Here is a 21306-nt window from a genome sequence, read left to right on the forward strand (position 1 = left end):
GTGGGCAGATACATAAGACTTCTTATAGAAGGTGCCTAAGAGCTGAAGGGTGGGTTACAATAACTGAAAGGATGGAGACGAGGCTTGGGGCAGAGGAGACAATTCTTAGCAGAAAGAAGCATATGTGGAAAGGTTCAGAGAAGTAAAGTAGAATGGTATGTGCCTTCTATATGTCAAGAACTACAAGACCTATACTTGGTGTTTATTTAATCCTTGTAACAGTATTAAAATTAGGTATATTTATCTATATTTTACTTAGGAGGAAACTGAGGCTAGTATCAGAACTGAGATAGAAATGCTGATTTGATGCTAAAGTTGAAAGTTACTTTCATTATACCATTCAGTTTCTTACCAAGCATAGTCATAGATCCATTGATATTGAATACTTGTTCAAATTAATACTCATATATTTCAAAGATGAATTTTAGCAATTGTGATCATATTTTAGGAAAAAAACAGTTTAAATCAAATAACATTAAGTATCTCCTAAACAATACAAATTAATTTTTATTAGAATTTCCAGATAACAAGGAATGCTCTTTGACTCTTCAAGAGAAAAGTCCTATTGTTTGTACTAATAAAACACAAGAGGAAACAAATCAGGAAAGGGGTGCAAATAATGTTATTCCAATTCAAGCATCAGGTATGTTATATGCTTTTAAAATACATTTAAATTTGCTTAATTCAAAATCACTTCCCTGGGTATCTGGGGCATACCTTATTTTCCATTTAATTTCTTCACTTGTTTCAGGTATAGCTCAAAGTTACCTTCATTTCTTCCTTCCAAACCTATTTTTAAGCTATTTTCAAACCCAGAATGCCTTATTTACTGCCTTTGTCCTCTCCATCACCTTACCATAGTCCACTAAGCATACTTTCTTACTTATTTTAAACTGCTGCTGCTTCCCTAGATTCACCAGAGAAGAACAGACTGCAGCTCCTTAGACTCTTCTGTCCCTTCGGGAAAGTGAACTTCTAATTGTTGCTCTCTTCTTTTACCCTCAATCAGGGTGACATAAATTAATTACTACTGATTCCTCATTGGTTAAACTTCTTAATTTTGTTGTAACGAAAAATATTCTTGGACTTTGAAAATATAGCCTGTTTTAGAACATCAAGTTCATTATTAAAATCAAAAAGAAAATATGACACTAGTTTTTTAATATCTTTTCACTATTTTGGTTCAGTTTTATTTATGATCTCCAAGTAGATATGAATCTTTCAATAATGATATTCTAGTGAAAACTAGAAGCACTTTGTCATTACTATAACTTTGAATTGAAGTTGTAGAGAGACAGGGGCAAAATTATGTGATCCTTTTTTTGTTGCTCATCATACCTACCACAGTACTTTAGAAAGAATAAATTCTTCCTTATAAACAAAATAGTCATAAAATTATACTATTTATAACTTTTTTGTTTTTACAAGTCTATTTAGAATATATACCTTAAAATAAGTCTCTAAACAACCTCATTATTTTTAACTCAGAAAAGAATTCAGATACAATTTCAGGTTTCCGTGAAGTATCACATTTAATTGGTTTATCAGAAGAATACCACATTTATAAGAACACCATCTTTAATGATTTTATTTTTACAGATAGCCAGTGCCAAGCATACTGTCTTCTAGAAGCAGCAGCCACTCCTATTTTTAAAAAACTTGTAGGCCTCTGTACTCTCCCTGTTGCTAACTGGAAATTTGCCACTGTTATCTTTGACCAAACAAGGTTTCTCTTAAAGGAACAAGAAAAAGTAATAAGTGATATTATTCACCAAGGTAAGTGCAAATAAAAGTCTATTATTTTAAAGATTATACATTTATGGATTATTATATTGAATTAGTTAAACTTGAGTGTTGATATGTAGAAATTAGACAGCCATAGATGAAGGTATAATTGTAATTCAGCATATGGCACCCACCAAACCAATACTGGAGGATGCGCTAAGTAAAGAGAAAAAGGTTAAGAAATATCATCAGAAATTGCTTCTTAGTGATTCTCCTAGTTGACATATAGTACCTGACAGATTCCTATTGCATCAACCAGATTAATCCAATTATTATTAGCATCTTATTCACATAGCCCCTTCCAAGAGAAGGGGGGTGGGGAAAGTAAAAATATACATTAATTAAAATCAATCCTGGATTTTTGCTTCTGGCCAAGAAGGAGTATAGGGACTGGATTTACCCTCCCACCTGAAATATTTAATAGGATACAATATTTATATATTGACTCTGCAGTGACCTATATGGTTAGGTAAGTGTTCAGAATTAAAGAATTGTTCAGTACCAAAAAATGAAGAGAAAACCACAGACAAAATACATGAAACCAGTTTTTAAGTCACTAGACATAAGGCAATGAAAGGCAGTGATTCCTGAGAGATGGGAAATAAATAAGGTGGGCCCTACCATTGTCCTATCTTATTACCAACCATTGCCAAATCATGGCACAGGGAGGACCTGAGACAGAGACCAGTGGACTGCCTGAGTTGAGGAAATGGAGCTGAGGGTCCAAGGAGACCAGGGTAGCTAGAGTTCAAAGGATAGAATATTAGAGAAAAGAGAGAGATCTTTACTGCAGAGGCTCTCCCTAAATTCTGATAAGAACATATATATGAGGAAACTATCCAAGGTCAGGGAAACAAAATACCTAAAAGGATTAGAGGAAATGGTACTCTGCATCTACAAGGGGCAGAGAAAAATGCCTGTTACCAGCAGCTAGATTAGAAAAATTTGTAATTCATGAGGCACTGGGTAGAATACTCAAGAAAGTCTTGTAGGGAATAATGAGCCCTAGACTTAGCACTGCTCTGGACCTATCTAAAAATCTTTAAAGTAAGACCTAAATGATCAAACTGATTCCAGGTAACTTAACTACTCAAGGGAATTTATAGATATGTAAAAATATCCTGTATCCAAAAAGGTAACATGCACAATGTCTGACACATTGCCAAGCAAACAGAGTCAGAAAAATCAACCCATAATGAAAATAATGAAAACAAACTCAGAACTAATACAGATATTAGAATTATCAAAAAAAAGCATTAAGGCTTTATTATAACTATGTCCCATATGTTAAAAAAGTTAAAGACATAGAAAAGACCCACCCAAATCAAACTTTTAGAGACTAAGCTACAATGTCTGAGATGAAAAATACACTGGATGGGATTACATGTTGCAGAAGAAAAGATTAATGAACTTGAAAGCATTAACAATAGAAATTATCCAAAATAAAAGAATCCAAATGAATAAGAAGAGTATTAGTGGGCTGTAAGACAACTTCAAATATCATAACATCTTAGAATCAGAGTTCCAGGAGAAGAGGAGAAAAGGGAGAGACAGAAAAAATATTTGAAGAAAATCACACCAAGGCACATCATAATCAAATTGCTCAAAACCAGCAATAAAAAGAAAATGTTAGACACAGCCAGAGAAAATAAGATATGTTACATTCCAGGAACAAAGATAAGAATGACATCAGATTTCTTGTCAGAATAATGCAATTGGAAAGACATTGTGGTGGCATCTTTAAAATACTGAAAGAGGGAAGCAGATTCGGTCCAACGGATAAGGTGCCCGTCTACCACATGGGAGGTCCAAGGTTCGAACCCAGGGCCTCCCAACCCATGTGATAAGCTGTCCCACGTGCAGTGCTGATGCACGCAAGGAGTGCCCTGCCACACAGGGTGTCCCCAGCGTAGGGGAGACCCACGTGCAAGGAGTGCGTCCCTTAAGGAGAGCCACCCAGCGTGAAAAAAGCACAGCCTGCCTAGGAATGGCGTGGCATTCACAGAGAGCTGACTCAGCAAGATGATGCAACAAAACAGATTCTGGGTGCCACTGACAAGAATACAAGCAGACACAAAAAGAACACACAGCGAATGGACACAGAGAGCAGACAACTGGGTGGGGGGAAGGGGAGAGAAATAAAGTAAATAAATCTTTTAAAAATAAAAAATAAAAAAAATAAAATACTGAAAGAAAAAATACATCAAACAGGTTTTCTATACCAGGCAAAAATATTTTTCAAAAGCAAAGGTGAAATAAAGACATTTTCAGACATACAAAAAGCAGCAGCAGAACTGCACTACAAGAAATGTTAAAGTACATCCTTAAGACAGAAGAAAGATGATAAGAAATGGAAATATGAATCTACCCAAAAGAATGAAGATACCAGAAATGATAACCACATGGGTAAATATCTAAGATATTTTTCTTAATATTTCAATCTCTTTCAGAGATAGTTGGTCCAATTTCAGCTACAACGTGTATAGTTTAGAAGTTGTCCTTGCAACAAGAAACAAAATAAACAAACTGAAAACCAATGGCTTAGATTCTTCAGGGAAATGAGGCTACAGAGCAAACTGCCCCCCAAAATCTGGAAAGAAAGGGAATACAGAGAATCACAGCATACCAGGAACAGAAGCCAGTGGGACCAATAACTGGTAGGAATACTCAGCCAGTAACACTAATGAATTTCTGGAAGCTAAGTGTATTTTAGTTGATAGAAACTCCTGGTGGCCCAGTTTAAGGTGAGACCTGACACTTTCATGAGTTTTGCTTCCAGATGCCCACCAGATTCTCACAACTGAAGATCAGAGAAAAATCCTGTCTAGTTTAGCCAGGGGGAGTAAATATTTTGAACACCCAGGGAGAAAGTAAGTATTTTGAAATAAGCCCAGAGTGTTCTTCATATCAAAGGCATGCCCTCAAGGGAAATTATCAGGCTCTTATCTAACCTGGGCAAAGGGAAATACCCAACTCCAGCCCCCTCTAGCCTTCCTGTCCCACCTAAGGGGGAAAAAAGCTGCAAAGCATTTGTGAGGATCACAGCTCATGGGCATGGACCCACCCAGGGTCCTCAGGATGAAGGAATAAAGTATGGACTAGAGTGAACTTACTGGTATATGTAGAATTATTACGACTCTAGTAAAAGGAAGAAATTATACCATTGATGTGGAGACAGTGGCCATGGCAGTTGCTAAAGGCAGGGAGAGGGAAAAAGAGGTGTGATATTGGGGCATTTTTGGTACTTGGAATTGTCCTCAGTGATATTGCTGGGACAGGTGCAGGACATTATATATCCTGCCATAACCCACTGAATGGACTGGGAGAGAGTATAAACTACAACATAAACTATAATTCATGCTGTGTAGCAATGCTCCAAAATGTACTCATCAAATGCAGTGAATGTACCACACTAATGAAAGAAGTTGTCATTGTGGGAGGAGTGGGGGGTGTGGGGAGTAGGTTATATGGAATCTTTTATATTTTTTAAGATAACATTTTCTGTGATCTATGCATCTTTTTAAAAAAAAAGATAACAATAACAAAAAAAAAAAAAGATTGAGACCTGATCTTAAGATTATAGAGTATTTCCCCTCTCCCTATACCATATCATTTTATCAACAAGGCTCCAAAATAATAACAGTGAGTTACAGTTGAAAGAACTGCAAGGCTCAGGCTGTAAGAAGTAGTTTATAGAGAAACCCAAAGACGACCAGGGAGACAAAAAGATACAGAAAAATTGAAGCTTCTGACACCTGCAGCTGCAGCAAACATTCACACAGTCTTAACTCCTAACCAGATAAACATAAAGCTTTACGCTAAAAAGGCTCATGTCTGGATTGGAGAGCTGGTATTTGACTCTCAGGGGGCATGAACCCAGGTAGGAATGGGGAGGAGAAGTGTTTATCTTAAATAAGCAGGTGTCAGGGGTGGTCACTGAGAGATCTAACAATAGGGTCTAAAATGCTAAGGCATTACAATGATGCAAAAGCCCCTAATGTTATTAATGGAAGGGTCAGAGATGCTGAGGCAGCATGATGGCATGAAAAGTCTCTATTTTATTTTGATTCACTACATATCAAAAGAAAAAAAACACCAACCTAAAATTTTGTTTACAGTGAAATTAACCTTCAAAAGTGAAAGAGAAATAAAGGTTTTCTCAGATAAACATAAACTGATAAAATTTGCCACCAGTAGATCTACCTTGCAAGAAATGTTAAAAGAAATTCTTCTGAGAGAAAGGAAATCAATATGGGTCAGAAACTCAGACCTAAATAAAGAAAGGAGGAGCATTGGAGAAGGAATAAATGGAAGGAAAAAAATCTTTTATTTTTCTTATTCTTAATTGACCTAATAGATAACTGTACAAAATAATAGTAACATTATGTATTTGGTGGTTATAGCTTATGGATAAATGAAATGAATGAAAATAATATTATAAGAGATAAGAGAGGAGTTGAGAATATTGTGATAAGGTGAAAGCAGTGCTTAGCAGGAAATTTATAGCATTGAATGCATATATTAGAAAAGGAGAAAGATCTAAAATCAATAATTTAAGCTCCCATCTTAGAAAACTAGAGAAAGAAGAGCCATCTAAACCTAAAGCAAGTAGAAGAAAATAAAAATTAGAGCATAAATCAATGAAATTGAAAATAGAAAAACAATAAAGAGAACCAATGAAACCAAAAGCTGGTTCTTTAAAAAGTTCAATAACATTAGTAAATCTCTAGCCAAGAAAAAAAAAAAGACATAAATTGCTAGTATCAGAAATAAAGAGGTGCTACCATTACTGGTCCTATGGACAGTAAAAGGTTAATAGAGGAATGTTATGAACAAACCTAAACTCATAAATTTGATTACTAAATGAAATGAATCAATTCCTTAAAAGACACAATTTATCAAAGCTCATACAAGGAAAAATAGATAATTTGAATGAGACCTATATATATTTGAGAAATTGACTCAATAATTAATAAAGAAAGCACCAGGTCCAGATGGTTTCTCTTGTGAACATTTAAGTAAATAATAATACCAATTCTATCTCAGAAAATAGAAGTAAAGGGAACATTTCCAAACTCATTCTATAAGGGCAGTAATATCCTAGTAGCCAAACCAGATAAACACATTTCCAAAAAGGAAAACCACAGACCAATATTTCTCAGGAACATAGATACAAAAGTCATCAAAAATAATGTAAATCTACCAGGTGCAATGGATGTGTCATGATGATGGGAGAGAGTGTTGCTGTGGGGGGAGAGGGGGGTGGGGGCGGTGGGGTTGAATGGGACCTCATATTTTTCATAATGTAATTTAAAAAAAAATAATAAATAATTTAAAAAAATAATGTAAATCAAATCCAACAATGTATAAAAAGACTTATAAACCATCTCCAAGTGGAATTTGTGTATGCAAGTCAAAAAGTACAGCATTCCAAAAAAAAAATGTAATCTGTCACATCAATAAGCTAAAGAAGAATAATTATATGATCATATCAATAGATGCAAAAAAAAAAAGCATTTGACAAAATCCAACACACATTCATGATAAAAATTCTTAAATTAAGAATAGAGGGAGACTTCCTCAACTTGATAAAAATCATCAGCAAAAACGTTCAGCTGACATCATACTTAATGGTAAGAAACTGGATGCTTTCCCCCTAAAATTGGGAGCAAGGCAAATGTGTCCCCTCTTACCACTCCTATTAAACATTGTATCAGAGGCCCCAGCTAATGCAAAAAAAAGACAAGAAAAGGAAATAAAAGTGTAAGGATAGTGAAGGAAGAAACAGCCTTGTTTGCAGGTGACATGATTGTCTACATGGAAAACCCCAAATAATCAACAATGCCCCCAACACTTTCTGGCTCTTTGGGGATCTCCATTGTTCTTTTACCAGAAAGCCAGGGTTTTAGTTTTCCCATTACTGCATCTACTTTTGGGGCCAAAGGCCTGAAGGACACAGAGAGAAAATAAAAAATAAAACAACGGGATTCACTCTATGCTCTTGGGACCACATCTTCCCTGGTCAGAGGGTGAAATTCCCTTAATTCAGTGTTTTTAGTAACTGCCTGATGCCATTTCCATTGCTATTCCTGTCACCACTGAGCCTATCATCATGGAATTACCTGAGATCAGAAGCAGGAGAAAATGGAAAAAATATTTTTAAATAATAAACAAAAACAAGGAATTTTCTCTACTCTCTCTAACCCTTAGGATTCCCCCTTCCCACTACTCTGATCATAAATAGAGGACTTATTTGGGGGACATTTTTGGGTTTGGATCTGCCTTTGAATCCAGGCAAGAAAATTCTAGACCATGCAGGTAAGGAACATGGGAGACTCAGTGCTTGTTTGGTGGTTTTTAAAATTCTGGTCTTCTTCAATCTACTTGTTAACGTTTACTCTTCACAGTCCTTAGATAGCTATTCCATTTATTCTGTCTAAAATTTATAGTTGTATGCAGTGGGAGAAACAAAGAGGAATGTGGTTACTCCGCTGTACCCTAAAGCTGACTTGATTTAGTTTTAGAGTCAGTTTCTAAATTCGTTGAACTTAATGTCCTATATATTTTAAAAGGTTAACTGTCAAAAAAAAGAAAGAAATGAAACAGATCATAAAAGACAATAAGAAAATCATATTTACCTTTTTTCAGAGCACCCAGTCTTTTTTAGGGAGAAGAAGTATTTTAGTCTCCAAAATCTTGAGTTCATAATAGTATTTCTGAGACAGAATATATGAACTGAGAGGAAGGTAAAAAGGTATTTACTACTTAAAATACCTGTGAGTCACAGGAAGGCATAGCAGTGGAGATCAACTAAAATTATCAAGATCAACACTTTGGGGGGACCAGCATTCTGGTAATAATTATTCTAGATAGAAAAAAATAAGTGTTAGCAAGCAGATTTTCATGGAAGAAAGAAGACTTCTACAAAATAAATTAATAAAATAAACATGTCCACACAGCTGTGACTTTGTCCCTACCCCTGGCAGAAGAGAAAGTTGGAAGAAGCTTTGTTGGTCCCTGGCACAATGAGGGCAGCTTGAGCCTACACAGCTTACAGCACCAACTACATGGTTGGCTCCTACCACACAACCAGCAAGGGAGAAAGGATAGGAAGCCCTAACCTAAAGAGAAAAATTGCACCCAGAAAAAATACTTAGTAAGCCAATGTGAAGACACCAACAAAAAATTGAAATCCACACCAAGAAACAGGAAGCTATGGCCCAGTTAAAGGAATAAGATAAGCCTCCAGATGACATAAAGGAGTTGAGACAACTAATCATAGATGTTCAAACAAAACTCCTTAATAGATTCAATGAGATGGCTAAAGATAGTAAGGATATTAAGAAGACACTGGGGAAGCAGACTTGGCCCAATGGATAGGGCGTCCGCCTACCACATGGGAGGTCTACAGTTCAAACCCCGGGCCTCCTTGACCCATGTGGAGCTGGCCCACGTGCAGTGCTGATGCGCGCAAGGAGCACCCTGCCACGCAGGGGTGTCCCCTGCATAGGGGAGCCCCACATGCAAGGAATGCGTCCCATAAGGAGAGTTGCCCAGCGTGAAAGAAAGTGCAGCCTGCCCAGGAGTGGCAGCACACACACAGAGAGCTGACACAGCAGGATGACACAACAAAAAGAAACAGAGATTCTCGGTGCCGCTGATAAGGACAGAAGCAGACAGGGAAGAACGCTCAGCGAATGGACACAGAGAACAGACAACTGAGGCGGAGAGAGGACGAAAAAAAAAGAAGACACTGGATGAGCACAAAGAAGAATTTGAAAGCATACATAGAAAAATAACAGATCTTATGGGAATGAAAGGTGGAATAAATGAAATTTTAAAAACATTGGAATCATATAATAGCAGATTTGAGGAGGCAGAAGAAAGGATTGGTGAGCTTGAAGAAATGGCCTCTGAAAGTGAACATACAAAAGAACAGATGAAGAAAAGAAGGGAAAAAATTGAACAAGGTCTCAAGGAACTAAATGACAGCAAAAGGCATGCAAACATACATGTCATGGATGTCCCAGAAAGAGAAGAGAAGGGAAAGGGGCAGAAGGAATATTTGAAGAAATAATGGTAGAAAATTTCCCAACTTTATTGAAGGACATAGATATTCCTGTCCAAGAAGTACAACATACTCCCATCCAAAAAAATCCAAATAGACCAACTCCAGACACATACTCATCAGAATGTCAAATGCCAAAGACAGAGAGAATTCTGAGAGCAGCAAGAGAAAAACAATGCATAACATATAAGGGATATCCAATAAGATTAAGTGCTGATTTCTCACCAGAAACCATGGAGGCAAGAACACAGTGGTATGATATATTTAAGATACTACAAGAGAAAAACTTTCAGCCAAGAATCTTATATCCAGCAAGACTGTCTTTCAAAAATGAGGGTGAGATTAGAATATTCACAGATAAACAGAAACTGAGAGAATTTCTAAGCAAGAGACCAGATTTTCAGGAAATACTGAAGAGTGTGCTAGAGCCTTAAAAGAAAAGACAGGAGAAAGGGACCTGGAAGAGAGTCTAGAAATGAAGATTATATCAATAAAAGTAACTAAAAGTGTCAAAAGAGTGGTGAAAATAAAACATGACACATAAAACTCAAATAGTCAGGAATAAACTTAACCAACAATCTAAAGCACTTGTATTTAGAAAACTGCAACTCAGTGTTAAAACAAATCAAAACAGCCCTAAAAACTGGAAGAATATTCCATGCTCATGGAATGGGAGACTAAATATCATTAAGATGTCAATTCTACTCAAATCAATATACAGATTTAATGCAATCCCAATAAAAATTCCACCAGCATTAAAGAAAAAATTGAAAACACAATCATTAAATTTATTTGGAAGAGTAAGGAGTCCTGAATAGCCAGAAACATCATAAAAAGGAAAAGTGAGCCCTCATCTCCAGACTTTAAATCATAATACCTACCTATAGTGGTAAAACAGCATGGTATTGGCCTAAAGACAGACACAGTAGACCAATGGTACCAAATTTATGGTTCAGAAACAGACTCCCACAGGTATTGGTCAAGTGATTTTTGACTAACCTGTCAAATTCGCACAGCTTGGGCAGAGCAATCCATTCAACAAATGGTGCTGAAAAAATTGGACATCCATAGCTGAAAGAAGGAAAGAGGACCCCTATATCACACCTTATACAAAAATTAACTCAAAATGAATAAAAAAACTAAAAATAAAAGCAAGAACCATAAAACTTCTAGAAGAAATTATTGGAAAATATCTTCAAGACGTGGTGGTAGGTGGTGGATTCTTAACGGAGGTAAGAGAACTGAGTGGACTACTGATGTTTAATGTATGTAGAAGTTTTAATTCGCTTTAATGTAAAAGTGTGGAATGTATAGAGTAGATGGTAATGCAGTAAGTAACAGCTAGTTTATAAATGGGAATGTGACTGAAAATGGTAGTCTAGGGAAGTAAATGCCAATTGACAGAATACTAGAGAATAATCTAGGAACTTGATAGCACCGTAAACCAAGAGGTGGATGAGAATTGTGGTTGATGGTACAGATGCAAGAGTGTCCTTTGTAAGCTAAAGCAAATGTATATCACTACTGCAAGGTGTTGGGAATGTGGAGAAGCATGGGAAAAATACAGCTGGAGTGACCTATGGACTGTGGTTAGTAGTAATAGTATAATATTCTTGCATCTATGTGAAAAATGTACTGTTTTGATACTGAGGCAGTGTGGAAAATGTGAGCCAAATGTACACTATGGACATGTTAACAATCAGATGATATTATTTTATCTGTAGCAAATGACACACCACAGTGTGGTGTGTTGATGGAGGGGTGTTGTTTGGAAATTCTGCATATGTTCATGATTGTTTTAGAAGTTCACAACTTCTGTCATAAAAAATATACTTAAAAATAATAATAGGGTGAGTTGGGGGAAAAACACACCAAATGTAAGATATGGACTATGATTAGTAGTAAGATTTTGACAATATTCTTTCATAATTTGTAACAAACGTCTCACAACAATGCAAGGTGTTGGTGGAGGGTTGATGTATGAGTCCCCTGTATGATGTTATGCATGTTTGCTTTGTAAGTTCACAGCTTTTACTATACACTTAATTGTTTATGTATGTTCATATATAAATGATATAAAGATAATAATAGGATTGGTTGGGGGGAAAATACTGTGTTTAGTAGTAATATTTTGACAATGCTCTTTAGTCATTAGTTAAAAATGTTTAACAGCAGTGTAAGTTATTGGTGGTAGAGTGAGTTATGAGAGTCCTATTTGATGTTATATATGTTTGTTTTGTAAGTTCACAACTATTATTATACACTTATTGTTTATGTATGTTTATGTATGAGTGATATACTTCAATAAATTTTTAAAAAATAAACATGACTGAATATAGTTTGAGTCTTGTAATTCTCAGGTTTTAAATTATTTGAGTATGGATTGAGCTTCTAAAGGTTTTAAACACCATTGAGTAGAATGGTGATTATTGTAAAATATATACAGGTATGTATCTCTGAAGTATAATAGAGGACAAGAAAAAGATAATCCTGTGCAAGTGAGATATTTGCTACACTTTATATACTTTTATTGTATACACAACTGAGACAAGGCTAATCTTTTTTTAAGGATTAAGTAAACCTGAATTAGAAGTCAGAGTACTTCTGTTTTCATGTTGCAAGGTTTTTTTTTTTTTGAGGTACCAGGGCCAGGGATTGAACCCCAGACTTCGTATGTAGGAAGCCAACACTCAACCACTGAGCCACACTGACGCCCCTGAGTTGGTTTTTCTTTGTTTGCTTGTTGTTTGGTGTGTTTTGTTTGTTTGTTTGTTTGTTTTTAGGAGGCACTGGGAATCAAACTCAGGACTTCCCATGTAGGAAGCCAGCTTTAGCCACATCTGCCTGTCAAGCATTTTTATATTCATGTTACCTAAATCTGGTTTCTTTGTCTTATTCTTATTCCTTCTAGGTCATGATTTACTTGTTCCTATAGTCCTTATAAGATACTGCTTTATGTTAAGATCTGCTACCTTTATCTTAACCCATTCACATGTTATGAATTTAATTTTTTTCTTAACTGGGAATTATTGAATTTTTTCCCACCAAAAGCACAAATAATTTGATGTTTTTTTGAAGCAACAAGGGCCTTAGCTGGATTTAAATGCCAACTCCACCATTTATTCACTGATTGATCTTAGGTAAGTTATTCAACCTTAAGTTATTCAACCTTCATCCATAAAATGAGGTTGATAGGAATTTGCCTGAGAGTTGTATGGATTCAATGAAATAACAAGCTTATAAATACACATAGTAGGCACTTAATAATAATAAATGTTAGCTGCTATTATTAAGCATTTTGATGCATGTTCTAAAGTTCTAATATGTATTCTCTGTTTTTATATATCTTTTGCTTACTTAGGCACAAATGATGAAAGAGAAATGGCATTCAAGAATGCTGCTCTTTTACACCTTCTGGTAACAATTAGAGATGTCCTTTTAACATGCAGCTTGGACACGGCTTTGGGTTAGTAGAAAAAAATTTTATTTCTAACTTTCTTCTCAATTGTACTATTTCATCTGAAATAAATTGTATTTTTCTGAAAAAGATGTACCATCCAAAAAATTCTATAACCTTCTTTTACTTCTATACACTAAACAAAATCATACATTTTGACATAATTATAATGAAATATATATTTTATTCTGCTTATTTTCTTTTAAAAATACCTTTAGCAACTCTGACCACCTAGGAAAATAGATATTAGGGTTCTCTGAACTAGGCTTGAATTACAGAGTCCTAATGACCTTAGGCAGATTTGATTGTATAATCATTACTATGCACTACATTTTTTTTTAAAGATTTATTTTTTATTTATTTCTCACACCCTCCTCCCCACCCCCCAGTTGTCTGTTTTCTGTGTCCGTTCGCTGTATGTTCTTCTGTGACCGCTTCTATCCTTATCAGCGGCACCAGGAATCTGTGTTTCTTTTTGTTGCAACATCTTGTTGTGTCAGCTCTCTGTGTGTGCAGCACCATTCTTGGGCAGGTTGCACTTTCTTTCACGCTGGGTGGCTCTCCTTACGGGGCGCACTCCCTGCGCATGGGGCTCCCCTACAGGGGGGACACCCCTGCGTGGTTCGGCACTCCTTGTGCGCAGCAGCACTGCACTTGGACCAGGGTGTGAGCTGTGGACCTCCCATGTGGTAGGCAGACGCCCTATCCATTGGGCCAAGTCCGCTTCCCTATGCACTACATTTTAATGTAAGATTTGATATTTTACCAAATACATTTTAGGTGCTCATTGAATGTTTGTGGCTTTAAATATTTGCTAGATAAAATATAATTAAATTATAATTAGTGATATCTTTTACAATTTCTCTTTTAGTTGTATGTGCAAATAAGGATATGAATTACTCAAATAATAAATATCAAACTATTTTAAAGATACTGAAAATAAAGTTTTGGAAATTTTTTCAAAACTCTTTAAATTATTACTACATTGCTGCTTTAGGCCCCTAGTCATAGGATGATTTAGACTTGTTTGATAATGATATGCTTCTAGGATTATTTATAATTTAGGGTTTCTAGAGTCTATTTCAAATTTTAAAATATTTTCTCTGAACTATGACCCAGACATTCATCTGGGGTCATGTATTATGACTGAGGTACAACATTCTTCAGACAACACAACATGGCACTTTTCCTTTCTTCTCCAATTAAACCACTTGGTGTTGATAGTGGACCAGGTTTTTTTATTTCCATCCCTAAACAAGTAAGGATTGGGGGCTATATCCCTAATTTATCATACCTGGAATTAGTATAAGGATGTCACATGCCTAGTCATCCATCTTCATTATACTTCTCAGCTTCATAAAAGATTGTCCGCCATACCAACAGCTTAAATCACTATTAAAGCATAAGAAGGCAGAATATCAGAATATTGGCTTACAAAAATAATAGTTATGGAGGATTGCTGGAAGGACATTCAGTTTTAAATACTCTACAATTTACCTGAGGATTAAGTGAGATCAAGAGGTATATACTTGAACCGAATTGTATTTCCCCTCAAAGAAATGCATTTACTAAATGATACTTTGACATTATTATTTAGCTACCTTGAGTAATACTGTAAAGTAAAATTCTCATTGGAAAATTAAATTCTCAAACTCTATATACCAACCTATAATGAATCACATAGCTGCCTTGGGCATTTTTAGGAGAGGACTTTCTCACTCCTCTATACCTCTCCAAATCAAAGAGCAAGTTTAGGTTGTCCTCCTTTCCTTCTCTCTGTTAAGTGGCCAGGGGAAGAAAGGTCTCTGCCCTGTTCCGTCCCAGAAATCTAAATTTTTTCCAGCTTTCAATTTGCTACTTTTCCCAAGGTAGCAAGGTATAGAGTCTCAGGGTTCAAAGTTTAGAGTTTCCTCTCTGAGATTTAACCCAGAAATAATTCAATGTAATGTAATGGGTACCATAGTATACAGTGTTGGTGTTGGTAAAGGATGGAGACTGTCGTCTATAAACTGAGTGTTAGAAAAAAAAAAGAATTTGTCAACTAGATAAATTTTAAAATGGCAGTCTAGGTAGAATTAAGAGCTCAGAGGGATGGTCCAGTTTGCAATGCTGCCAATAGTTCCATGTAGTTAGATTTAAGAGTACAAGGTAGAAAACTACAGGAGCTATGTGTGGAGAAGAAAGCAAGAGCCAAATCATGAAGAGCCTTTTAAACTACACAAAAGATTTTGGACTTTATCCTGTAGATGATGTGGAGCCATTTAAACAGTTATGCTGCTGGATTAGATTTGTCTTTTAGAAGGTTAAATCCCATCACAGTATGAAGAATCAGTAGTAGGTTTGGGGATTAGGAGGAAGAAAAAATAAAGTTGATCTCCAAATTGTCTATCAGTCTAGCAGTATGAATATAAAATCAAAATGAATATTCATATTGAATATATGATGTCATTACAATTTTAAATTTTATTATTTTATTTATTTCCCAGATATTCTTGGACACCAGATCTACCTTAAGTTACTATGTTCTACTGCACTAATTTACAAAACTTTCTGTGCAGGAAAATCGCCTGGAGAGATTTTTAGACTCAGAAATCCCTGGGTTCCACTCTAGGTTTACTGACTATAAATCTTCACTATGAATCTTCAATTTACTGAATATGAAGATGAATTGAGAACTTAAATATATTTAAAAGTTGGCCTAAATGATTCTGAATTTAAATAATGTTGTTTTAACCGCTAAAGTTTAGCAGGTATACAAATTACTCATATATAAATAGCATGGATTCTATCCTGAAAGAGCTTATAGACTAGTGATGTTGCTAAATAATGTACATAAACAACCAGAAATCAAGTACAAAGTTTTATGTTCTATAGAAATTGTATAGATAAAACACTAAGAAAATTCCAGTGAAATGGCATTTCAATGAGACTTGTGTAAGTCTTATATATGTATAATCCCTGGAATTTAGAAAGAATGCAGTAGCCTTCAAAGAACGATAGAGGCAGGAAAGGATGGGATATACTCAGAGAATATGTATTGTATATCTAGGTATATTAGTGGTATGTAGCATAATTGAGACGTTTGGGACATATTTTTCAGCTTCACTCAGTTTTAAGGTTTTCATTAGTCAATATTTCTGATCAAAATAAAAAAAGGATTGAAGGAAATTTTAACTGTCTCTTATGACTCTTATTTCCTTCCAGTTTGTATGATGGAGTTTCTCAAAGGACAAAAAGACATACTTTTTTTCTACTTTTGTTTTTGTCAGGATATTTGTCACATGCAAAAGATGTCTACAAAAGCGTTTTAGGCTCCTATTTGGATTACATTTGGAGACAGTTGGAAATTGTACAATTTATTAGGAAGAAAAAGCCTGAAACTAACTACAAGATACAAGAATTGCAACGTCAGATACTAAGTTGGATGCAAACTGAAAAGCAAATTAAGGTTAACTATTGAAATAAAGCAAATAAAAGTAATTAGTTTAAATAAGAATTGAATTTATAAGATAATTTCAAAGTTAAATGCAAAATTTATGAAGCAATCCATACTATTTGACCCCTTGAGAATTTTCTCTTTAAGAAAGTTAACAGGTAGCAATTGAGTTAATAATTGGAATTAGATGAGATAAAATTAACTAGACAGAATTTTTTAGGAGTAATACTTTCATAACTTGTTGAGTTGTTTTATTTTATTTTATTTTATTTTATTGAATTTGAAATAAATTTTGACAAAAAGAGAAAGTTAACACAATAGAATCAGACCCAGAAAAAGGGTGATTTGCATTATTATTTGTCTTAAATTAAAAAGTAATGTAATTTAATTTTTATTAGGCACAGTTTTCTAAGTATTTATGATCCTGTTGTCAAAAAAATGTAATAAGTCCTTGAACTATATACAATAATAGAACTAAAATAATTTATTTTTAGATATTGAGCTAGAATCTCATATGATTCTATGAAAAAAAGCACATATTTATGCTTTGGATTATAATGGAAATTATTTGCCTACTCAACCTCAAGCATAGTAAGATTGCATTAATAAGGATTTAAGAGAAAATGCTTTTAAAAATCTTACCAAGCAGAAAAACATTTCATATAAATTACACTAAAATGTGGGTATAATTTTAGTATAGGCTTTTTCTTCTTTTTCTTCCCTGACTCTTCTATATCTTTATCTCCAGCTTTATAGTTTCTTGGGTAATTTGCTTAAGTCAATAAAATAAGTTATATTGAGAAGTAAAAAGTTTAAGATTGAAATTGACTTATTGCTTCCCCTTAAAAAAAACAAAAACCTGTAATGATAAGTAGGACAATATTGCAGCAATTCATTGGTTTTCTCCAACAAATTCAAATTTGCCTGGATTGAATTTGACACAAAAAATACAGGCAGAGACAACCTGTTCACAAAGTCACCTGTATAGGAATATTTGAAAAATGCTAAGAATGGCCAACCCCAAAAGATTTCCTCATTGATGTTTGATCTTACCAAAATTTACTCCTTTGTGTTTAATCACTGACATATTTTAAAACACAAATATTGACTTTGTAATTTTATCATCATTAGTTTCATGTAACCAATTAAGTTTGTTATTTTGTCATTGTAGTAAACTATGAAAAAGAATAATTCAGATCTACATATTATTTTTTATTAGGTACTGATTATTATAAGAATGGACTCAGATGGTGAAAAACACTTACTCATTAAAATTCTTAACAAAATGGAAGGTGAGAAGTTTCGAATTAAGCTTTATTTGATAACAAATGCTTGCACATATAAAACAGTTTCTTTATTTCTACATAATTCACATACTATAAAATTTATCCTAAAGTGTGCACTCTAACCAGTTTTTAAATCAATCTTATCCATAAACCTGCAATATAAATAAACTACAATGTATTTATATGAATTTGTTATTATTAAAAATTAACACTTTGCCTTTTAGTTGCTAAATAATACTGGCATCTTACAACTCTATGAATAGATTTTATTAATTCAGTTTTACAAATAAAGAAACTAAAGTTCATAAAGGTAATTAACATGCCAAAACTCACAGGTAATAAGATAAGGAATCAGGATTTGAACCTAGATCTCTCTTTTCAATGTCATTCTTTCACTCTTCTTCCTACTACTATCTCCTCTGCTAGCCCCTTCCACTGTGTGCTGTGAAACTCATTGCTTATATGCAAACTCTTCTCCTTCACCTCCTTTTCTTAACTGAAACTCAACTTTCCTCAGATGATACTGCTACCCCTGTATCCTCCTCATATAGAAGATGATAATTTTCTCTCCCCATATCTCATAAAGGATGAGAAGATAATTTCTTGTTTTTCATTGTCATTCCCCAAACATTATTCCTCCATCCTTTGAGGCTGGGCCATATTGTCACAACATTCTCTATCACTTCATATTGCTATCATCTACTACCCACCTGATTATTCCCCATCATCCATGGTCAGTTGTACACCTGGATCATGGTATTCTCTTCACTCCTAGTCCTTTAAGGTGAATGATTTAGTCAACACCCTAGCTTTATAGTTCCATAGATCTTCTCAACAAAAATGACATTCATCTTCAATTTACTCCTTGGCTATGCCATCAACCTTGCCATAATGCAGAACTGCCCTACTTTGAATTTTATTAACATCACGCTCTAACCAACTGAGCTAATCGGCCTTAGTTTTAATTTCTGATGTATTTACTCTGTGTCTGCAACTACCTCCAGCTCTCATGATCCTCAGTATCTTAGAGATCTATAATCTGTCAACTCCCCTCTCATTTTATTTTTTTCTTTTCAGACTCAGTGATGTGATCCATCACTTTAATCAATCTTGTCCTTCTGTGGAACCTACCATTTAAACCTCAACGTGAATCAAGACATTTAACCTCTATATTTCTATCTTGAGCTCCTTAGCACTACTGGAAAAACCACACAGCCAAGTAGATTGGTGCCACTACAAACCTATGAATTCTGAACTATCTGAGCTCTTAATACTTCTTAATAATCTTTCTATATGTTGCTGGCCAGTTTCCATTCCTATTTTCCTAATGGCCATACTGCAAACCTCTACCAAGCCCTTTCATTCCCCCTACCCTACCCCCACCCCCGTTGTCTGTTCTCTGTGTCTATTTGCTGCGTCTTCTTTGTCCGCTTCTGTTGTTGTCAGCAGCACGGAAATCTGTGTCTCTTTTTGTTGCGTCATCTTGTTGTGTCAGTTCTCCGTGTGGGCGGTACCATTCTTAGGCAGGCTGCACTTTCTTTCACGCTGGGCGGCTCTCCTTATGGGCACACTCCTTGCGCGTGGGGCTCCCCTACTTGGGGGACACCCCTGTGTGGCACGGCACAGCACGGCACTCCTTGCCGCATCAGCACTGCGCGTGGTCCAGCTCCACACAGGTCAAGGAGACCCGGGGTTGAACCACGGGCAAATGCCCTAACCACTGGGCCAAGTCCACTTCCCCCCTTTCATTTTTAGAAAGGAATTATGGCTCCTAATTTGTTACCCAATTAAGGGTAATAATCCTTCTCAGTTTCCTTCCCTACCATCTACAAACTTGCCTTCATTTCTTTCTATTCTCTTATCCTTTCCTCCTTTCTCTATGGAAGAGGTGAATCTTCTCCCTTCCAAGACCGATGTTTTACTTTCTAGTGTTAAGTACTCTGTTCTGTCAATTAAACTCTTAGGCCAACCTGTATCTCTAGTGATATTTTTCCTTAATGTTTAAGCCCTCCAGTCTTTAAAGTAAAATAAAATATCACCCTCAACTTATGTCACCCTTTGGTTACTGTTTCCCTTCACTCTGTAAACTGCTTTTTTTTTTTGCCATCTCAATCTCCCAAAATACTTCTTTACTTTAGATCTACTTAACTACTTGCCATGCTGTTTCATGTCTCCATACCTTTATACCTCCTGTTCTTACATTAGAATGTTCTTTCTCCTTCTTTAAGAAGCTAACTCCCACACATCCTTTAAAATTTAGTTGAAACATTTGTTCAGGAAGTCTTGATGTAAATAATTTTTCTCTGTACTTTAAGGGCATAATGTAAATATTTCTAAGGCTCCACTTACTACCCTGGGCTATAAGAACTTACTCTCTTGTCTGTGGTCCTCACTAAAATGTCATCTTCTGGAGGATAAGGACCATCCCCTAATTTGTATCCCAGCACCCAGAAATCGCCTGCAATGTAGAAGGCACTCAATAAAAGCTTATTGAATAAATGAATTAACCAATGAATGCCTCCCTATGTACCTAGCATTGACTAAGTGAAAAAGATTTAACTGAAATATATACAAATACAGCAACAAATACCTGCTCATCAGTGCAGTTAATAAAGTTAACTAATATCTTAAATTATAGTAAGAATAGAAAGTCTTTCAAACAGAGCCTTATAAGATTCTATTTCTTAATGAGTTTATTGTGTGTCCAGAGTACAAATTTCCAAACTTATAATTTTAGTGACTATTTCATTCAGTGTTCTAATCCTGGGGAAATGAGTTCATATTCTCCAAATTTACATTCACCAAAAATAGTTAACAATTATAGGGCTGAACCTGCCACACTTATCTAGAATCAAGATCATTGGAAACACAAAAAGAAAAAATCAGGAAAGTACTGAGCAATGTTAGCTTCTAAAACAAAGTGATTTGGGTAAGTGAAGGGACATTTTTATGAAGAAGCTGAAGAAATATTCCTGCCCCATGGAGAAGAATACCTAAACCTGTATAAAAGGATATCTTCTCCCTTTACATCACTTAAGACATAAAGACAAATTATTATTCTATATCTCTTCTTATCTAGGCTTCATGCTTAACCATTCTATTTCTTTTGGTATTTGGAATTATATCATCACTGTTATTGCTATCATCACTTCAACAAAAATCTGCTGACACAAAAATATTGAATCTATAAACTGAAATATGCTTTTGCTCTTTTTCAGCTGGCAACTATCATCAGTTTCTATTAGTTAGACCTTCTTTTTTTCTGTCATATTAT

The 21306-nt window shown here is 35.1% G+C and overlaps 1 protein-coding gene across 1 annotated transcript in view; it reads left to right on the top strand.

The window, feature by feature from the left end:
- SHOC1 (shortage in chiasmata 1) overlaps positions 1-21306 on the top strand; it is a 110997-nt gene that overhangs the window by 57966 nt on the left and 31725 nt on the right. The window contains exons 9-13 of the mRNA XM_058302542.1: positions 524-643; positions 1600-1776; positions 13215-13319; positions 16580-16758; positions 17966-18038. Of these exons, the coding sequence (XP_058158525.1) occupies positions 524-643; positions 1600-1776; positions 13215-13319; positions 16580-16758; positions 17966-18038 (654 nt within the window). The remainder of the gene's footprint in view (positions 1-523; positions 644-1599; positions 1777-13214; positions 13320-16579; positions 16759-17965; positions 18039-21306) is intronic.

This window comes from Dasypus novemcinctus, chromosome 8 (assembly GCF_030445035.2).
Source record: "Dasypus novemcinctus isolate mDasNov1 chromosome 8, mDasNov1.1.hap2, whole genome shotgun sequence".
In the NCBI taxonomy this organism is placed as follows: domain Eukaryota; kingdom Metazoa; phylum Chordata; class Mammalia; order Cingulata; family Dasypodidae; genus Dasypus; species Dasypus novemcinctus.